The sequence below is a fragment of the Hyperolius riggenbachi genome, chromosome 4 (genome assembly GCF_040937935.1).
Source record: "Hyperolius riggenbachi isolate aHypRig1 chromosome 4, aHypRig1.pri, whole genome shotgun sequence".
NCBI classification, from domain to species: domain Eukaryota; kingdom Metazoa; phylum Chordata; class Amphibia; order Anura; family Hyperoliidae; genus Hyperolius; species Hyperolius riggenbachi.
In genome coordinates this window covers 463,070,434-463,091,233 of record NC_090649.1, presented here as the reverse complement: position 1 = coordinate 463,091,233, position 20,800 = coordinate 463,070,434, and the positions used below count along the sequence as shown (strand labels likewise).

Genomic DNA, 20,800 nt, shown 5'->3' with positions numbered 1-20,800 from the left:
TTAACGCCGACTGACGTCACCAGATGGTATCTAGGAGGCCCGGGCCGCCGACCAATCAGGACACATCCCTACACATGCGGCCTGGGAGTCGCATACAATATGCGTACTCACACTGTGTGTTTACAAAATAAAGACACGCATGGCCATTCTACATATATACATATTGCTACAGCCTTCCCATGTGGTACAATAGTATCAGAACCAAGAACCAAATATAGTAGGGGCGGGCAGCAAGACCAAAGTACAGGTAACTAATAGAACTGAAAATAAAAGTAAATAAATAAAAAAATAAAAATATAATAAATAAAAAATTAAATAATATAGAGATATGGGGAGAAAAAAATAAATAAAAATAAAAATAAAAAAATAAAAAAATAAAAATAATATAATAATATAATAGAGACAGAGAATAGACAACCAGATACCTCAATAGCCACCATTCTATATATGTTGTATATCCATAATATTTAGAGAGCATTGATAATATTAGACCCCATCAATCTACAGTTTAAATGTAGAGACATATATACTTCTCAGTCATATATACACATATATCGATTATATATAAAGGCTGGGCACAATGGAGCAACCTATAAAAAGGGCAACAGATCAAGTTCTCTGTTGAGCCCCCTCGGCTCCATTGTGTCCAGCCTTTTAATCCAATAGGCCTCTCTCCAGAGCAATTTCCTTAGGCGGTCACCTCCTCTCCTCAATGGAGCCACCTGTTCCAAAACCATGAATCTCAATTGACTAACGTGATGTCCTGTGTGTACAAAGTGATATGCCACTGCCTGATCTACTAGTCGTTCTCTGATAGCGTGTTTATGGGATGATAGTCGCTTCTTTAATTTTTGGGTGGTCTGTCCAATATATAATAAGCCACAAGGGCATTTTAAGGCATACACCACATAGTCTGAGTCACATGTATGCCAACCCCTAATAGCGATTTTTGTACCCTGGTGAGGGTGTAATAGGAAAGGACCCTTGATTACAGAGCTGCAGTGTACACAGTTTAGACAGGGGAATGTCCCCTTTCTATTGGTGCGTGTCGTTCCAACCTCCATATTGAGGTCAGCATGCACCAAACGATCTCTAAGCGTGGGTGGTCTTTTGTATGATATGAGAGGGGGGTTCCTAAAGTGCTCAATGTCAGGAAAGCTGTCTGACAACAAATGCCAGTATCTTTTTATAATCTTGGTAATACCTTGACTATGTGTATTGTATTTAGTAACAAACGGGATGCGGTTATGTACCTGTTGTCTTCTTCTCTGTCCCTCGTGCAGTCCTAAGGCTCTAGTGCGTGCTTTATGAAGGATATCTGTAGGATATCCACGATTTTTAAATTTACATTGCATCTCGTCAAGTCTCCTCCCCCGCACTTCCTCATCCTCAACAATGTGCTGTATCCTCTGAAATTGGCTAATCGGGACTGCACCTCTAGTAGCCCTCGGATGGAAACTCCCATAATGGAGAAGGGAGTTAACATCCGTGGGCTTGACATAGAGGTCAGTACACAATCTATCCTCACGTCGAAACACCAATGTATCCAAAAAACTAACCTCCTGCTCAGAAGAGTGAATGGTAAGTCGAATATGTGGGCACCTGCCCATCAACTCATCAATAAATTCCACGAGGGTCGAATGTGGCCCCGCCCACACGCAAAAGACATCATCAATATATCTATGCCACTGCTTGGCGTATTTCTTAAATAATTCAGAGGTGTACACGTACATTTCCTCGTATACCCCCATGAAGATGTTTGCGTAGGACGGGGCCACATTCGACCCCATAGCTGTACCCCTGACCTGTAGATAGAAACTCTCATCAAAACGAAAGTAGTTAAACTGCAGAACGATTCTTAATAAATCACAAATGAACTTAATCTGTGGCCCGGTGAAATCTGATGCTGTCTCCAGCATATAATGTACAGCCTCCACACCCCCATCATGTGGGATGGAGGTGTAGAGGCTCTCAACATCCAAAGTTACCAACAAACAGACACCCTGCAGAGGTTCCATATTACGAACAATATTCAAGAACATTTGAGTATCTCGTAAATAGGACTTGAGTCCTGCCACATAGGGCCTCAAAATCTGATCCAGATATTTGGCCACAGGAGAGAATACAGACTCAACTCCTGCCACTATCGGGCGCCCTGGGGGATTGTCCAACCGCTTATGGATTTTTGGGCACACGTATAGCACTGGAGTAATGGGATGTCCCTGAATAAGAAAATTGGCCAGTTTCTCATCAATAACTCTAGTGTCCACTGCTCTAGAAATAATCTCAGCTATGTGTCTCTGGATCTCACTCAGCGGGTCACGTTCCAGTTTTTGATAAGTGGATGTATCGGAGAGTTGTCTCATGACTTCCCGCCGATACATGATGGTATCCATTACCACTACTGCTCCGCCCTTATCCGCCGGTTTAATTGTAATGTGTGGATTTTGTGAAAGTTCCCTCAGGGCTTGTTGTTGTTCATACGAAATATTTTTACGAATTGTAAGGCCCAACAATCTAGGATCTCTGAGAAGTGTGTCGACCTCAGTCTGTACTTTCTTGATAAACAGATCAATTATCTGGCATGAAGGTGGTTGAAATCGGCTCTTAATTCTGAGATTAGTATTTCGAAGTTGTAACATTTCAGGGTCCACATCTGTGGCAGGACCCAGGTCCAATGTCCTAGGCATAGAAAAGAAGTACTTTAGCTTCACAGTACGGAAGAATCTCTGCAGTTCCAAATCAACCTCCAGTGGATCAGGGGTATTGGTTGGAGCAAAGGATAGGCCAAGGTTAAGGGCAGAGGTCTGTGCAGGAGTTAGAGAACATGACGAGATATTCACCACTATCATGGTTTCCGATAGATCTGATTGCGTCGGGGTCTCAATCTGCCCCTTATTCCTTCGTCTCTTGCATCCGCCCCTACGTTTCCTCCTTGGTTTGAAGTTAAATCCGAGGATGACTCCTGTGACGAGCTAGTAATATTGTCAGGTGTATCAGATGGATTACCAGTTGGACGGTCACCTGGTCTACCCCCTTGTCTAGGTCTACGGGGAGGGCGTTGTCGTGGTACTGGTCTCTGCCAATTATATATGTAGCCAGAATTGTAATCCAATTCATCTCTTTGGAACTTATCACGTTTGATAGTTTGTATTTGTTTCTCGTATCTTTCCAAACTGTCCGTTAATTCTATCAGGAAGGCCTCATATTCACCTTCTGGAATCAGTTTTTGAAGTTTGGATTTAAGTTCTTTCCGCTGTATATCAAGTTTCGGTAGTTCTTCCTGGATCTTCTCTATAGTGAGGACCATAGAATCAAACGAGGCTTTGTTCCATATACGAGACCACTTAGTACAAAAGTCCTTATCTGTGGGGAACATAATTGGTGCCACATTGGATCTCATACCTCTTGGGATTCTCTTCACTCTATGGTACTCAGCAAGAGTCCTAGAGTGCACTGTTTCCGCCTCTGCACGCTACGGCGGCGCGACTTGGCGCCGCCCAATGCGTGTCGTCATGCAGGGCTCCCATCAGGTCCGCAGTCTGCGGAGGAGGTGGCGCCCGTGCAGTAAGGGGCGGACAAAGGAGGTTACCGAGCCGTTGGCCAGGACGGACACACCAGATGGGAGGCTCCAGCATATTATGTCCTATCAGGCGAGCAGCAATGAAGTTCCCCATCAGGTCCGCAAGTACAGGACTATTATGATTGGTGTGAGTATGTTTGAATGCTATTGGCTGCTGCCATCCATGACTTGTATAAATACTGGGCATGTTTACTATGTTATTTGTATACCCAGCCAAGCTTGATAAAGAGGCGTGCAGCCTTGAAACGTTGCATCTATTGCTGGAATATATTTATGCTTTTAAGCAATAAAAGAGCAGAAAAATAGATGGTGCCGGCCTCTTGATTCCTGTACTGCTGATTGACCCGGAGTGCTGCTGGGTCGTTGGCCGGGCACGTCGACTTGGAGTTACTGATAGAGTGTGCAGTCACACAAGGATCACTGTATATGGAGCAGCACATTGTGACAGCACCTCAATACGTTAACATGGAGGATGTAGAGGTGGAGTCTCTTATCTTTTCCTACACGCCAGAGGCGACTATGAAGATCATGGCACAAGTATCAAAGGAGGTGGCTTTTCTCAATATGGCAGATGAAAAAGCCATTAGGAAACAAATCTTCAAAGCTGCAAAAATGCATATTACCTTTGAGTTGCACTCTAGGACTCTTGCTGAGTGCCATAGAGTGAAGAGAATCCCAAGAGGTATGAGATCCAATGTGGCACCAATTATGTTCCCCACAGATAAGGACTTTTGTACTAAGTGGTCTCGTATATGGAACAAAGCCTCGTTTGATTCTATGGTCCTCACTATAGAGAAGATCCAGGAAGAACTACCGAAACTTGATATACAGCGGAAAGAACTTAAATCCAAACTTCAAAAACTGATTCCAGAAGGTGAATATGAGGCCTTCCTGATAGAATTAACGGACAGTTTGGAAAGATACGAGAAACAAATACAAACTATCAAACGTGATAAGTTCCAAAGAGATGAATTGGATTACAATTCTGGCTACATATATAATTGGCAGAGACCAGTACCACGACAACGCCCTCCCCGTAGACCTAGACAAGGGGGGTAGACCAGGTGACCGTCCAACTGGTAATCCATCTGATACACCTGACAATATTACTAGCTCGTCACAGGAGTCATCCTCGGATTTAACTTCAAACCAAGGAGGAAACGTAGGGGCGGATGCAAGAGACGAAGGAATAAGGGGCAGATTGAGACCCCGACGCAATCAGATCTATCGGAAACCATGATAGTGGTGAATATCTCGTCATGTTCTCTAACTCCTGCACAGACCTCTGCCCTTAACCTTGGCCTATCCTTTGCTCCAACCAATACCCCTGATCCACTGGAGGTTGATTTGGAACTGCAGAGATTCTTCCGTACTGTGAAGCTAAAGTACTTCTTTTCTATGCCTAGGACATTGGACCTGGGTCCTGCCACAGATGTGGACCCTGAAATGTTACAACTTCGAGATACTAATCTCAGAATTAAGAGCCGATTTCAACCACCTTCATGCCAGATAATTGATCTGTTTATCAAGAAAGTACAGACTGAGGTCGACACACTTCTCAGAGATCCTAGATTGTTGGGCCTTACAATTCGTAAAAATATTTCGTATGAACAACAACAAGCCCTGAGGGAACTTTCACAAAATCCACACATTACAATTAAACCGGCGGATAAGGGCGGAGCAGTAGTGGTAATGGATACCATCATGTATCGGCGGGAAGTCATGAGACAACTCTCCGATACATCCACGTATCAAAAACTGGAACGTGACCCGCTGAGTGAGATCCAGAGACACATAGCTGAGATTATTTCTAGAGCAGTGGACACTAGAGTTATTGATGAGAAACTGGCCAATTTTCTTATTCAGGGACATCCCATTACTCCAGTGCTATACGTGTGCCCAAAAATCCATAAGCGGTTGGACAATCCCCCAGGGCGCCCGATAGTGGCAGGAGTTGAGTCTGTATTCTCTCCTGTGGCCAAATATCTGGATCAGATTTTGAGGCCCTATGTGGCAGGACTCAAGTCCTATTTACGAGATACTCAAATGTTCTTGAATATTGTTCGTAATATGGAACCTCTGCAGGGTGTCTGTTTGTTGGTAACTTTGGATGTTGAGAGCCTCTACACCTCCATCCCACATGATGGGGGTGTGGAGGCTGTACATTATATGCTGGAGACAGCATCAGATTTCACCGGGCCACAGATTAAGTTCATTTGTGATTTATTAAGAATCGTTCTGCAGTTTAACTACTTTCGTTTTGATGAGAGTTTCTATCTACAGGTCAGGGGTACAGCTATGGGGTCGAATGTGGCCCCGTCCTACGCAAACATCTTCATGGGGGTATACGAGGAAATGTACGTGTACACCTCTGAATTATTTAAGAAATACGCCAAGCAGTGGCATAGATATATTGATGATGTCTTTTGCGTGTGGGCGGGGCCACATTCGACCCTCGTGGAATTTATTGATGAGTTGATGGGCAGGTGCCCACATATTCGACTTACCATTCACTCTTCTGAGCAGGAGGTTAGTTTTTTGGATACATTGGTGTTTCGACGTGAGGATAGATTGTGTACTGACCTCTATGTCAAGCCCACGGATGTTAACTCCCTTCTCCATTATGGGAGTTTCCATCCGAGGGCTACTAGAGGTGCAGTCCCGATTAGCCAATTTCAGAGGATACAGCACATTGTTGAGGATGAGGAAGTGCGGGGGAGGAGACTTGACGAGATGCAATGTAAATTTAAAAATCGTGGATATCCTACAGATATCCTTCATAAAGCACGCACTAGAGCCTTAGGACTGCACGAGGGACAGAGAAGAAGACAACAGGTACATAACCGCATCCCGTTTGTTACTAAATACAATACACATAGTCAAGGTATTACCAAGATTATAAAAAGATACTGGCATTTGTTGTCAGACAGCTTTCCTGACATTGAGCACTTTAGGAACCCCCCTCTCATATCATACAAAAGACCACCCACGCTTAGAGATCGTTTGGTGCATGCTGACCTCAATATGGAGGTTGGAACGACACGCACCAATAGAAAGGGGACATTCCCCTGTCTAAACTGTGTACACTGCAGCTCTGTAATCAAGGGTCCTTTCCTATTACACCCTCACCAGGGTACAAAAATCGCTATTAGGGGTTGGCATACATGTGACTCAGACTATGTGGTGTATGCCTTAAAATGCCCTTGTGGCTTATTATATATTGGACAGACCACCCAAAAATTAAAGAAGCGACTATCATCCCATAAACACGCTATCAGAGAACGACTAGTAGATCAGGCAGTGGCATATCACTTTGTACACACAGGACATCACGTTAGTCAATTGAGATTCATGGTTTTGGAACAGGTGGCTCCATTGAGGAGAGGAGGTGACCGCCTAAGGAAATTGCTCTGGAGAGAGGCCTATTGGATTAAAAGGCTGGACACAATGGAGCCGAGGGGGCTCAACAGAGAACTTGATCTGTTGCCCTTTTTATAGGTTGCTCCATTGTGCCCAGCCTTTATATATAATCGATATATGTGTATATATGACTGAGAAGTATATATGTCTCTACATTTAAACTGTAGATTGATGGGGTCTAATATTATCAATGAAAAGCTCCAGAAGGTCCGCACACTCAATTATACCATGTTCTGTTTATTCAGAAAACGTGACACACCATTCCACAACCAACGAGTCGTTTCGGGGCCCCGCAGGGTCCCCTTTGTCAAGGCTACAGTACAGAATGGTAACAATGTGTGAATACCTGAAGGTGATATAAGACCAGTTTTCCCTCATCAAACCACACCCCCATTTCAAAATTGCCGCCAAAAATTAGCATAATTGTCATGTTTAGCATAATTGGCTCAATCATAACAAACACATGGGAGGAATGGCATGGGAGGAATGGCTGTGGCACACACACTGCGCAGCATCTCGGAGGATTCATCCTACACCTCAAGGGGTAGATATGCATTTTGCTGATCTGGATTATTGTCATTATTGCTGTGGAGGACAGTGTAACACAGAAGGTTATGTGCATATGTGGTCATCATTGGTTGGTGTGGGGAATGCATCGCGGGATGTCATGTGCATATGTGTTTGTTATGATTGAGCCAATTATGCTAAACATGACAATTATGCTAATTTTTGGCGGCAATTTTGAAATGGGGGTGTGGTTTGATGAGGGAAAACTGGTCTTATATCACCTTCAGGTATTCACACATTGTTACCATTCTGTACTGTAGCCTTGACAAAGGGGACCCTGCGGGGCCCCGAAACGACTCGTTGGTTGTGGAATGGTGTGTCACGTTTTCTGAATAAACAGAACATGGTATAATTGAGTGTGCGGACCTTCTGGAGCTTTTCGTGGATTACAAATATTGGTCCAGCACCTCGCCAGTGGTGTGCGACCTCATTCTCTGTGCAGCTTAATATTATCAATGCTCTCTAAATATTATGGATATACAACATATATAGAATGGTGGCTATTGAGGTATCTGGTTGTCTATTCTCTGTCTCTATTATATTATTATATTATTTTTATTTTTTTATTTTTTTATTTTTATTTTTATTTATTTTTTTCTCCCCATATCTCTATATTATTTAATTTTTTATTTATTATATTTTTATTTTTTTATTTATTTACTTTTATTTTCAGTTCTATTAGTTACCTGTACTTTGGTCTTGCTGCCCGCCCCTACTATATTTGGTTCTTGGTTCTGATACTATTGTACCACATGGGAAGGCTGTAGCAATATGTATATATGTAGAATGGCCATGCGTGTCTTTATTTTGTAAACACACAGTGTGAGTACGCATATTGTATGCGACTCCCAGGCCGCATGTGTAGGGATGTGTCCTGATTGGTCGGCGGCCCGGGCCTCCTAGATACCATCTGGTGACGTCAGTCGGCGTTAAGCCGAAGACGTCCCCACTGTTTCCGCCTCTGCACGCTACGGCGGCGCGACTTGGCGCCGCCCAATGCGTGTCGTCATGCAGGGCTCCCATCAGGTCCGCAGTCTGCGGAGGAGGTGGCGCCCGTGCAGTAAGGGGCGGACAAAGGAGGTTACCGAGCCGTTGGCCAGGACGGACACACCAGATGGGAGGCTCCAGCATATTATGTCCTATCAGGCGAGCAGCAATGAAGTTCCCCATCAGGTCCGCAAGTACAGGACTATTATGATTGGTGTGAGTATGTTTGAATGCTATTGGCTGCTGCCATCCATGACTTGTATAAATACTGGGCATGTTTACTATGTCATTTGTATACCCAGCCAAGCTTGATAAAGAGGCGTGCAGCCTTGAAACGTTGCATCTATTGCTGGAATATATTTATGCTTTTAAGCAATAAAAGAGCAGAAAAATAGATGGTGCCGGCCTCTTGATTCCTGTACAGGCTTAGTATTGATTGAATTTTCAGTTGTTTGGGCATCCGGCGGCCGTCCTGTTATGCTTCATTTACGTAACAATCCATCTTCTGCTGTTCTGGAACCGAAGACGCAGAGTTCCCTACCCATAATCCCTCTTTCCAATTTGTTTGGCTCAAAGTGCTCCTTGCTGCAGGATATTCTGCAAGCAAATGAAGTAGAAAAATCAGCTCAAGGATTTACAAAGTACGAGCAGTACAGTATAAAGGAGTGTGGTGGGGGTGCATATATACACCTGTATGTTCTGCAAGATTTTAACACTAAAATGACTCAGAAATAGCTTAAAAGGGCACTATGGCGAAACAATTTAAAATTTGAAATATGTGCAGACCTAGACAAATAAGAAGTATGTTTTTTCCAGAGTAAAATGAGCCATAAATTACTTTTCTCCTATGTTGCTGTCACTTACAGTAGGTAGAAATCTGACAGAAGCGACAGGTTTTGGACTAGTCTATCTCTTCATAGGGGATTCTCAACAAGGCTATAAAGATATTCCCTAAGGCCTAGTGCACACCAGAGCGGTTCGGTCGCGTTTTCAGATCCGATTGCGGATGTGGAAACGCTAGGGTAATGTATTTCAATGGGGTGGTGCACACCAGAGCGGGAGGCGTTTTTGGATTGTGGAGGTGTTTTTGCCTCATTGTAAAGTATAGGAAAAACGCAAACCGCTCTGAAAAATGCAACATCAGAGCGGTTCTCCAGGTGTTTTTGTTACAGAAGCTGTTCAGTAACAGCTTTACTGTAACAATATATGAAATCTACTACACCAAAAACGCTTCCCAAAACCGCAAAATGCTAGCTGAAACGCTACAGAAAAATAAGAAAAAGTGTTTCAATATCTGCTAGCATTTTGCGGATCTGCTAGCGGTTTTTGGTGTGCACCAGCCCAAAAAAAGGATTTAAACAATGATGCTGGGCAGCTTCCCTGCTCACTACACAGTTTTTTGCCAGTTGGACAGAGCAACTGCCATTCACTAAGTGCTTTTGAAAATAAATAAATCCCTGAGAATCCCCTATGAAGAGATGGACTAGTCCAAAACCTGTCGCTTCTGTCAGATTTCTACTACCTACTGTAAGTGACAGCAACATAGGAGAAAAGTAATTTATGGCTCATTTTACTCTGGAAAAAATTTTACTTTTTATTTGTTTATGTTTGCACATATTTTAAATTTTACAATTTTTTCGCCACAGTGCCCCTAATGTGAGAGACATATCTAGGCTGCCATATTTATTTCCTATTAAATAATACCAGTTGATTGTCAGTCCAGCTGATCTCTTTGGCTGCAGTGGTGTCTGAATCCAACAACTGGAACAAGCATGCAGCTAATCCAGTCACATTTCAGTCAAACATTTTTCTGCATGCTTGTTCAGGGTCTATAGCTAAACATATAAGAGGCAGAGGATAGGCAGGGCTGCCAGGCAATAAAAAAAATAAATATGTCAGCCTCCATATCCCTCTCACTTCAGGTGTCCTTTAATTGTCTGTTTTCTTTCTTATTTTGGCCTGGTCTGAGTTCTGCAGTGTATGCATGACCATTGCCGAAGAATAAGTCAACTGCAGAATGACTAAGGTGGCCATACACTAGTTGATTATTTTCATTTATATGTGGCCGATTCGATCATTTGATCAAATCTGCTAGAAATCTATGCCAATTTTTGCACAATATTCATTTATTTGGGCCATTGCACCGGATGGAAGATTTTTCTCGCTGGCGGTTAGAAGAGCGTCGCTAGTGGAATTCGACTTTGGGGCGACTAGCACAGCAGCAGAGGCCTCTAGTGGTTAAGTTAGGTACATGCCATGGTGCCTGTAGTGTTTGACCTCTACCGTTTTGTCATGGGAAACAGAGTACCCTGGAAAGAAGAGACAGGGAGAGTGTAAGCTTTGCTGCCCCTACACAGCATATGTGAGACCATTGGTTCCACCAAAACCTTTGTGGGACTTTCAAATACTGTTATCGCAGCTCTAGTACCAAATTGAGGTATATGACTTAAAGGATTCCCGAAGTGACATTATGAGATAAACATGGGTATGCACAGTGCCTAGCACACAAATAACTAGGCTGTATTTCTTTTTTTCTTTCTCTGCCTGAAAGAGTTAAATATCAGGTATGTAAGTGGCTGACTCAGACAGGAAGTGACTACAGTGTGACGCTCACTGATAAGAAATTCCAACTACAAAACACTTTCCTAACAGAAAATGGCTTCTGAGAGCAGGAAAGAGATAAAAAAAAAGGTCAATAGTTCATAGATTTTAGCTCTAGCATACTTCAATGAATGTGTCATTGAGCAAAAACAATAAAACAGTTGAAACTTAAAAGTAGATTTAAACATAAAATAAAACTGTGGAATATCTTAAAAAGTCATTTTTAGGAGAAGGAAGATAAATACAATTGTTTATTTAATTAGTTTATTTTCGCTTCGAGTTTCCTTTAAAGAGGAACTTTAACCAAGGATTTGGTTATCAGCAGCTGATACCCACTTTCCCACCAGAAATCTTTCCCATTTCTCTAATAGATCATCGAAAGGGGGGAGGGGAGTGTCTGTGTGGCTGATATTGTGGTGAAACCCCTCCCACATTGTGATGTAATGGCCATGGTCCTTACAGTTTCCTGCCTGTGGTTCACAAGCAGGAAACTGTGAGGACCATGGTCATTACACCCGGAATTCACAACCGCTGACAAGCGATTGTGACATTGATGTTTGTGAGTACATTTTAACTTGTTTAATAAAAAATTGCCCTTTGATAAATGCACTATTGAGCGCTCTATTTTTACATAATGACCTTATGAAGTCTGATTACTTTTACAACACAGTAGAGTGGAGATTGATGTCTGACTGTTGCTGCCTCATTGAGAGCTTGTTGTCTCACATGGAGTCCAAGATCCTGTAATAACAGTATCAATCAGTGACATTCTGAATGTTTTGCCAAAGTTACATTGATACTATATCTTATGTTCAGCATGTCATTGTTGTTCCTCCATATAGCATGTGCTCTCATGTAGTAAAATAATATGGCTGTGTGTGTATATGTGTATGTATGTACTGGGAACAGAGCTGCAACAAGGGACTTGTCAGCTGCAAGGGGCTGGAGGAAGCCCCGGGCAAGTAGATCTGGGGGTAGCATAGATTGCCTGAGGTTTCCTTTAAGTCTAGGTGTTTTTATCTGCATGGGGAAAACACATTGGTCCTCAGTTTTCCTGTGCAGAAAGCAAGGGGGGTGGGGGGCCCCATCCAAAGTTTGGGGGGGGGGCAGTGATGTTTAGTTACGCCCCTGTCCGCCTCTGATAGATCCGCCTCTAGATACGATCAGAGAGGCATCTGATGGCCCATCTGGTAACACATTGATTGCTGTATGGCCACCTTAAAATGTTCTGAATCACAGCAGCGACTCCAGCCCAGCACGGTGACTGAGGCACTTCTAACAACATAAGCAAAGTAATGGTGACCGCTCACAGAGCAACATTACTCCATTCTCCTGCTTTATCGTATCAGCACGGTGGCGTAGTGGTAAGCACTCTGCCTTGCAGCGCTGGGTCCCTGGTTTGAAACCCAGCCAGTACAAAGATATGTATCGGAAATACTGAAGAAACTCAAAAAGTTTGTGTAAAAATACAAAAATTCTTTATTGAAGACAACACTTGTGCAAAAATATTCATAGAAGGTATCCTTCAAGGAACATATTCCATAGCAGAGAATGGCAAACATGCAATAGTGATTGACATCAAGATTAGTGCAGTTGTATTGAGGCGACAACATCGACTTTTTTCGGGATAGACCCTTCATCAGGCCTCCACATATAAAGACAAATCTGTATAGTTAGTGCATGATCATAAGAAACATCTGGGCAAGGTGAAGCCAGGTAAGACCAATTTTCACACACAGAAATCACACTTGGCAGCCCCTGAAGGGTGATGAAGAGTCTATCCCGAAACAAGTTGATGTCACCTCAATATTTACAACTACACTAATCTTTGGTAAAAAAAAACAACCAAAAATCAACTTACCTCGGGCTTCCTCCAGCCCCTGGCGGCCGTCCTGTGCCCTCGCCGCAGCTCCGGTGGCTCCCAGTCCCCTCCAGTGCAGACGCCGACCTCTCCAGGTTGGCATCTACTTGCGCTACGTGTGGCTCACTGACGTCATCCAGACTGTACTGCGCAGGTGCAGAACTACTGTGCTTGTGCAGTACCTTCCAGATGACGTCAACGCGACTACGTGAGATGCACGGTGGAGCACAACTAGGCCTCTGATACCAGAGGGGACCCCAGGCCACCGGCGGGGAGTGAAGCAGCTTTGAGGGCACAGGACGGCTGCCAAGGGCTGGAGGAAGCCCGAGGTAAGTTGATTTTTGGTTATTTTTTACCCTGGATGTGTCCTTTAAATGGAGGATGTAAGCTTCCAAAAACAGTTTGCATTCCGTTTTTTCCTGAGCTTAGGGTTCTAGAGCATAATTGCTGCATCTGTATTGAATACAAGGTGTGTATGCTGCCTCTAGAGGGATCTGCATGCCTCTGTTAGCAGCCATTCAGATGCGGCTTGGTCTTAGGATGCGCTGCCATTTCTCACCTTAAAGAGACACTGAAGCGAAAAAAAATATATGATATAATGAATTGGTTGTATACTATGAATAATTACTAGGAGATTAGCAGCAAAGAAAATATTCTCATATTTTTATTTTCAGGTATATAGTGTTTTTTCTAACATTGCATCATTCTATAATATGTGCAGATTACACAATACTCAGCATTCAAAATGATTCTTTTAGAGCAGTCTGTGAACTAATGACCTCTCGTCTGGCAGAGAAAAAGTAAATAGTTAAAGGGACTCCGAGCAGTGCAAAAACTATGGAAAGATGCATATCATTTTAAAGAGAATCTGTATTGTTAAAATCGCACAAAAGTAAACATACCAGTGCGTTAGGGGACATCTCCTATTACCCTCTGTCACAATTTCGCCGCTCCCCGTCGCATTAAAAGTGGTTAAAAACAGTTTTTAAAAGTTTGTTTATAAACAAACAAAATGGCCACCAAAACAGGAAGTAGGTTGATGTACAGTATGTCCACACATAGAAAATACATCCATACACAAGCAGGCTGTATACACCCTTCCTTTTTAATCTCAAGAGATCATTTGTGTGCTTCTTTCCCCCTGCAGTTATCTTCCACTGAAGTGTCAGGCTGTTTCTTCCTGCAGAGTGCAGACAGCTGTGCCTGTATGTAATTCTTCAGTATGTGAAAGCCCAGCCAGCTCAGAGGAGGATTTATCCAGCTTGTAAAAGATAATAGAGCAGAGAGAAGCTGCACTAATCTAAATAATACACAGGCAGTGTGCAGAGAGGGGCCGGGAGGGGGGAGTGCATAGCAGAACCACAACACTGAAGAACTTGGCAGCCTTCCAGAAACAGTCTGACAAGTCTGACAGGGGAAAGATACATTGATTTATTACAGAGATGGTGATAGTAGAACGTGCTGCAGTAAGCCAGAACACATTAGAATAGCTTTTGGAACTTGTAGGATGATAAAAAACAGGATGCAATTTTTGTTACGGAGTCTCTTTAAAGCTCTCTTTCTCCTCTTTCCAATGATGTATAAACCACCGCCCTACGCCTTTTAGTTTTCGCTATTTTCGCGATTGAAATTGCCACGGCCGCAATTTCAATCGCCGAAAATAGAGAAAACTAAAAGGTGTAGGGCGGCGGTTTATATATCATTTGAAAGAGGAGAAAAAGAGCTTTAAAATTATATCCATCTTTCCATAGTTACTTGTATTACACAGGACGACACTTTCCCCAGAGTCAGCAGCTCCATTCAGCAGAATGGAGCTGCTGACTTTAGGAAAAAGTCGCCCTGTGTAATACAATGTAACTATGGAAAGATGGATATCATTTTAAAGCTCTCTTTCTCCTCTTTCTGGTGACACCTAAATCGTCACCCTGCGCCTTTTAGTTTTCTCTATTTTCGCGATTGAAATCGCGGCCGCGGCAATTTCAATCGCGAAAATAGCGAAAACTAAAAGGCGTAGGGCGGCGGTTTATATATCATTGGAAAGAGGAGAAAGAGAGCTTTAAAATGATATGCATCTTTCCATAGTTTCTACACTGCTCGGAGTCCCTTTAACTAACAGTTGAGATAATAAAAGTCAGAAAACAGCCCTCTCCACAACTTTGAAAGTCGTAGAGCTTAATGGCTTTTTTGTAGATAGATAACAACTGGAGTTTCTTAAAAAGAACCCGAGGTGGGATTTTATTATGCTAGTGGGGCACAGAGGCTGGTTGTGCACACTGTCACCAGCCTCTGTTGCCCCATGGTGTGCCTCAAAGACCCCCCCTGCGCGCCGCTATACCCCCGCAGTGCTGGCGACAATGTTAACCTAAGCGCTGTCTGTCAGCGACGCTCCCCCACTTCCTCCGTATCGGCGCTACCCGCCGCGTCACTTCCCTCCAATCAGCGGGGGAGCGGCGCTGACAGACAGCGCTTAGGTTAACATTGTCGCCAGCACTGAGGAGGGTATAGCGGCGCGCAGGGGGGGTCTTTGAGGCACACCATAGGGCAACAGAGGCTGGTGATAGTGTGCACAACCAGCCTCTGTGCCCCACTAGCATAATATAATCCCACCTCAGGTTCTCTTTAACTCTTCCTGTACTGGAAACAATTAGACTGATGTATCTGATCTTAATGTTTTATTTCTTAGCTGTACTACACATACAAATCATAATATCATATTTTTTTTTTCGCTTCAGTGTCTCTTTAAGTTGATTGGTCCTAGAGTTTGATACATACACTACACAATTTAGACATATGACTATGGTAGGGATTAGATTGTGAGCCACTCTAAGGGACAGTCAGTAACAAGACAATATACTCTGTACATTGAGGCAGAAGATGTTGGCGCTATATAAATACTAAATAATAATAATAACGTGTCTCTGTGATAAAGTTACGCATTGAATTCTCTGGCTCTAATGAAATGCGTCTGACAGTGTGTGTTCTCCTCCTCCCAGTCACAGATTGCCTTGCCCCATATATCGAAGACGCCGACGTCCTGAACAAGACGTACCGAACGGGAGACAAGCTCATAATGAACTGTCGGGAAGGTTTCCAGACGCGCTATCCTGATTTGGACAACGTGCCTTCAGTATGTCAAGATGACGGGAGCTGGGAGAATCTGCCCATGTGTCAAGGTTCTGTACACTGCGCCTGCTGTCACTGTCTGATTGTATCGCCTGGAATAACATGAGCCCACATCTAATGACTCCCTCTCACATAACAGATCCTCAGTAACCTGGCCTGCATTTATTAAACAAAGTGTTCCTAAGTGCCATCAAAAAAGAGGATTAGTGCTATATGTAGAAGTGCTGAAATGCAGCGGAAGTGTCTGGAAGGATTAGCTTTCTGGACCTCGACTTCCCTTCATCAGACACTGAGCGGATGGAATCAACTTCCTAACTTCTACAAAGCATAAGAATAAATTCTGATCGCAGAGTTGTAAGGAGAAGGGGAAACAATATCAGCTTGCTACATAAGGGGGTTTTAAGAAGGCGTAGGAGGGGGGAACTATTTGTTGCCGCAGTTTATATAGCATATGGCCCACACGCCTGGTTTTTTTATCATACCTGCTACTAACATGGATGCTTATAGGGCCTACACTTTTATGGCACCTCATTTTTATCATAATATGGCGAAGGCAGCAACCCACGTTTGTGGCAGGGAGGACTTAGGGTTAGGCATGAGTAGAAGGTAGAAGGTCAATTATGGTTATGCATTAGTTGGGGGGGGGGGGGGGGGGGGGGGCTTGGATAGGCCACATTACAAATCGCTAGCACAATCACAAGCACTGAGCGATTTGTTGAGCGCTTTTAAAATCGCTTTTCCTTGCACTTAGAAAATCGGTTTTCTAAGCGTTTTTGTGGAGCGATGTCACCCTGAAATGAATAAATACAGTACAATGTATTTATTCATAAAAGCGCTTGGAAAATTGCCATTCAAAGTGCTTTTTCGAGCGCTTTCGATTTCTTTATACTTTGTATTGAAGAGCAAACGCTCAGAAAATGGTGCAGGAGCCGCGTTTGTGATTGGAAAGAAAGCTCATCGCTCATGTGAGAACGCTCACATAGAGCAACATTGCACTAGCGCTTTTAAGGCGATTTTTAAAATCACCAGCGCTAAAAAAAAAAAACCAAATCGCTCTTAGGGCTTGATTCAGGAAACGGTGATAAGACAAATATGACACCTTATCAAAGATATCACACGCTACCAAAGTTATCACACGTTATCAAAGTTATCACACGTTATCAAAGTTAACACGCCTTATCAGAGTAGCATAGCGAGCGCTATGAACTTATGCCTGCTAAATTTGGCAACTCGTCCTGCCCTGAGCCCCTGCGGGTTCGTAGTGCTCGCAATACGATAAGGCGTGTTAACTTTGATTAAGTGTGATAACTTTTCATAACGTTTGATAAGGTGTGATATCTTTGATAAGGTGTGATATTTGTCCTATCACGGGTTAGTGAATTAAGCCCTTAGTGTAAACAAGCCCATAGGGTGGAGGATTGAATAGGGTTAGTCATCGGTGGGAGGGTCGGTTAGTGTTAGGCAGTAGCATCAAGCATTAGGCTAGTTACACACCAGGACGTTGCGTTTAGGGAACGTTATATGGCACATAACGTGCCCCTAACGCAACGCCTGGTGCTCTCTGGTGTGGACGTCGGAGTGAGCCGCGTTGTGCAGCTTACTCTGGCGTCCGTGATGCGTACTCTTGGACGCATGCGGCATCACGTGGTCCCGCCCGGCCAATCGCTGCACAGAGCGGCACCTCCAGGAAGTAAACACTGCACGTCACTGAGTGCAGTGAATATTAATTAGCCATGTGCCCGGCCGCTCTCCCCTCCTCCCCAACATGACTGAGCATGTGCAAACAGTCTAACGCGGCTTAGCCGCGTAGAACGCACAGCATGCAGCACTTTGCTGCGTTACAATGTAACGCAACGTGGGCAGTGTGAACAGCCCACTTCTGCTACATTGCTGTGCGTTGGGGGAGCGTTACAGGCTGCACTAACGTGCGCCTGTGACGTCCCTGTGTGCAAGAAGCCTAAGTGGGGAGTCTGTGTTAGGCTTTGGTGGGGAGGTTGGGTAGGGTTCGGCATCATGGGGGAAGTCAGTTAGGGTTAGGTATCGAGGAAGGGCTTGTGTGAGAATAGGGTTATGTTTAGTGATAGTAAAATACTGGTAAAATTTACCAATATTTTACTATTAGAATTACCACTTCCCAATAGTAGAAATTAGAATACCACTCATTCTACTTATGGCTATTTCTAATGTCCAGATTTCCATGGTGCCAACACAAAAGCCAGGGGAAAATGTATTTTAAACAGTAAAGGTAGCCACACACACTGTACAATATTTTTGCCCGATTAGACAAAACGTCTAATTGATCATAAATTGAAGTGCATCTTAAACACTTGTAAACAAAGTGCTGGCAATCGACCGTAACATCATTCAAAAATTGTTTGTATAAATAGTGTATTGACGTTAGTTGATCGATTTAAGATTATTAATCTATCCTTGCATTGGTTGTAATATCGATCAAATGCCCTTCATTAAAATATTGTGATAATTGTATAGCATATAATTAGCTTAAAAGTAAAGCCGGGAAGAGGGGAACAAGAAGATCTTTAATGCTGGGTACACAGCATACAATTTTCTGGCAGATTTACCTGCCAGATCAATTATTTCTAACATGTTCAATCTGAATTTTGATGGATTTTTTTTTTTTATTTCCGATCGATTTTTAATTGTTTTTTAATATTATTTTTATCGATTTTCATAGAATTGAACAAAAAAAGATCCAAAAAGCGATTTAAAAAGATCGGAAAATCTAAAAATCTATCGAAATTCAGATTGGACATGTTGTAAATAATCGATCTGGCAGGTAAATCTGCCAGAAAATCATATGGTGTGTACCTAGCATTAGTTACCTGGGGCTTATTTCAGCCCCCTGTAGTTTGTCAGCACCTCCCGGTTTGCTCCGCTGTGCTGATGTCACTCGTTAAGTCATAGGCTACTGCATGTGTGCTGTTCAGGGCCCCGCGCCTCAGTCAGTCGCAAACCAGCACTCTCGCCTTGCAGCGCTGGATTCCCGGGTGGAATCCCAGCCAGGGCACTATCTGCACGGAATTTATATGTTCTTCCTTCGTCTATGTGGGTTTTCTCCGGTTTCCTCCCACATCCCAAAAACATATAGAAAGTAAAATTGGCCCTAGACTACGTTACATACAAAGACATATGACTATAGTAGGGATTAGCTTGTGAACCCCTCTGAGGGACAGTTAAGTGACAAGACTATACCTAGAGGCCTGCGCGGGTCTAATTTTTCAGACCCACAGCCCCGCTATCCGCACCCACACCTGACCCGCTTGTTGGTGAATCTGGTACCCGCACCCGACCGGCAGCCCCGCTACCCGCTCCCTACCCGCAACCCGCTTTCTGGTGAATCTGGTACCCCCACTGGACCCGCAGTCCTGCTACCCGCACCCGACCCGCATCCCGCTTTCTGGAGAATCTGGTACCCGCATCCCTGCTACCCACATCTGACCTGCAACCCGCTTTCTGGTAAATATGGCACCCGCAGCCCTGCTACCCGCCCGTGACCCGCTTTCTGGTGAATCTGGTACCTGCAGCCCTGCTACCTGCCCGTGACCCGCTTTCTGGTGAATCTGGTACCTGCAGCCCTGCTACCTGCCCGTGACCTGCTTTCTGGTGAATCTGGTACCCGCACCTGACCCGCTAACCACACCCCACCTGCAACCCGCTTTCTGGTGAATCTGGTACCCGCAGCCCTACTACCCGCCCGTGACCCGCTTTCTGGTGAATCTGGTACCCGCACCTGACCCGCAGCCCCGCTAACCGCACCCCACCTGCAACCCACTTTCTTGTGAATCTGGTAGCCCCACCACACCCGCTACCCGCTCCCGACCTGCAACCCGCTTTCTGGTGCATCTGGTACCCACAGCCTCGCTACCCGCAACCTGCTTGTACCCTGGTTGGGTGCAGGTACCAGGGAATCTGGTACCTGCATCCGATCCGCTACCTGCACCCCGCTTTCTGGTGAATCTGGTACCCCAGCCCCGCTACCCACACCCGACCCGCAACCCACTTTCAGGTGAATCTGGTACCCACACTGGTAGACTGGCTACCCACACCCAAACCGCAACCCGATTAAATCAAAACGGGTACCCGACCCGCTCTTTGGGTAAGCCGCGAGTACCAGAACTGATGCAGGCCTCTACTATATACTCTGTACAGCGTTGCGGAAGATGTCAGCGCTATATAAATATTAAATAATAATAAGCCTCAGGTTAGTAAAACTCCTCTTGTTCTCATCTCTTGTCTCAGGCACACTTTAAGTCCAGCATGGCACCTTCGATCTTTCCCTCACTTCATTTCCTGTGAAATCCACACACGGAACTTGCAGCATTGGAGTCATTTTGTAATGATTCTATTTCTGAAGGCTAAAAAGCGGTGACATAACAGGAGGCAATATGTAAAGATCCTCAAGCGAGGCAGGTATTCAGCTGCTATCAATGTAATAAGCGCAATTTGTTAAGAGGCTTTTACCGAGCGCTCGGCAAGGCTGCCAGAAATCATTACTAAGCACTTCTGCGCCTGTTGTTTGAACTAAACATGTCAAGATTAAATATTTTTATGCAAATAGCAGTTATGATTATTACGGAGTTGTTATATTAGAATAAAAAAAAGCAAATTGCAGGCTGTGCGTAACAACAAACTGTTTT

The 20,800-nt window shown here is 44.0% G+C and overlaps 1 protein-coding gene across 3 annotated transcripts in view; it reads left to right on the top strand.

Annotated features, from left to right (window-relative positions):
* Positions 1–20,800, top strand: part of SUSD4 (sushi domain containing 4) — a 243,224-nt gene that overhangs the window by 156,329 nt on the left and 66,095 nt on the right. For all 3 annotated transcript variants that reach the window (XM_068279673.1, XM_068279674.1, XM_068279672.1), the window contains one exon: positions 16,013–16,192. In XM_068279673.1, the coding sequence (XP_068135774.1) occupies positions 16,013–16,192 (180 nt within the window). The remainder of the gene's footprint in view (positions 1–16,012; positions 16,193–20,800) is intronic.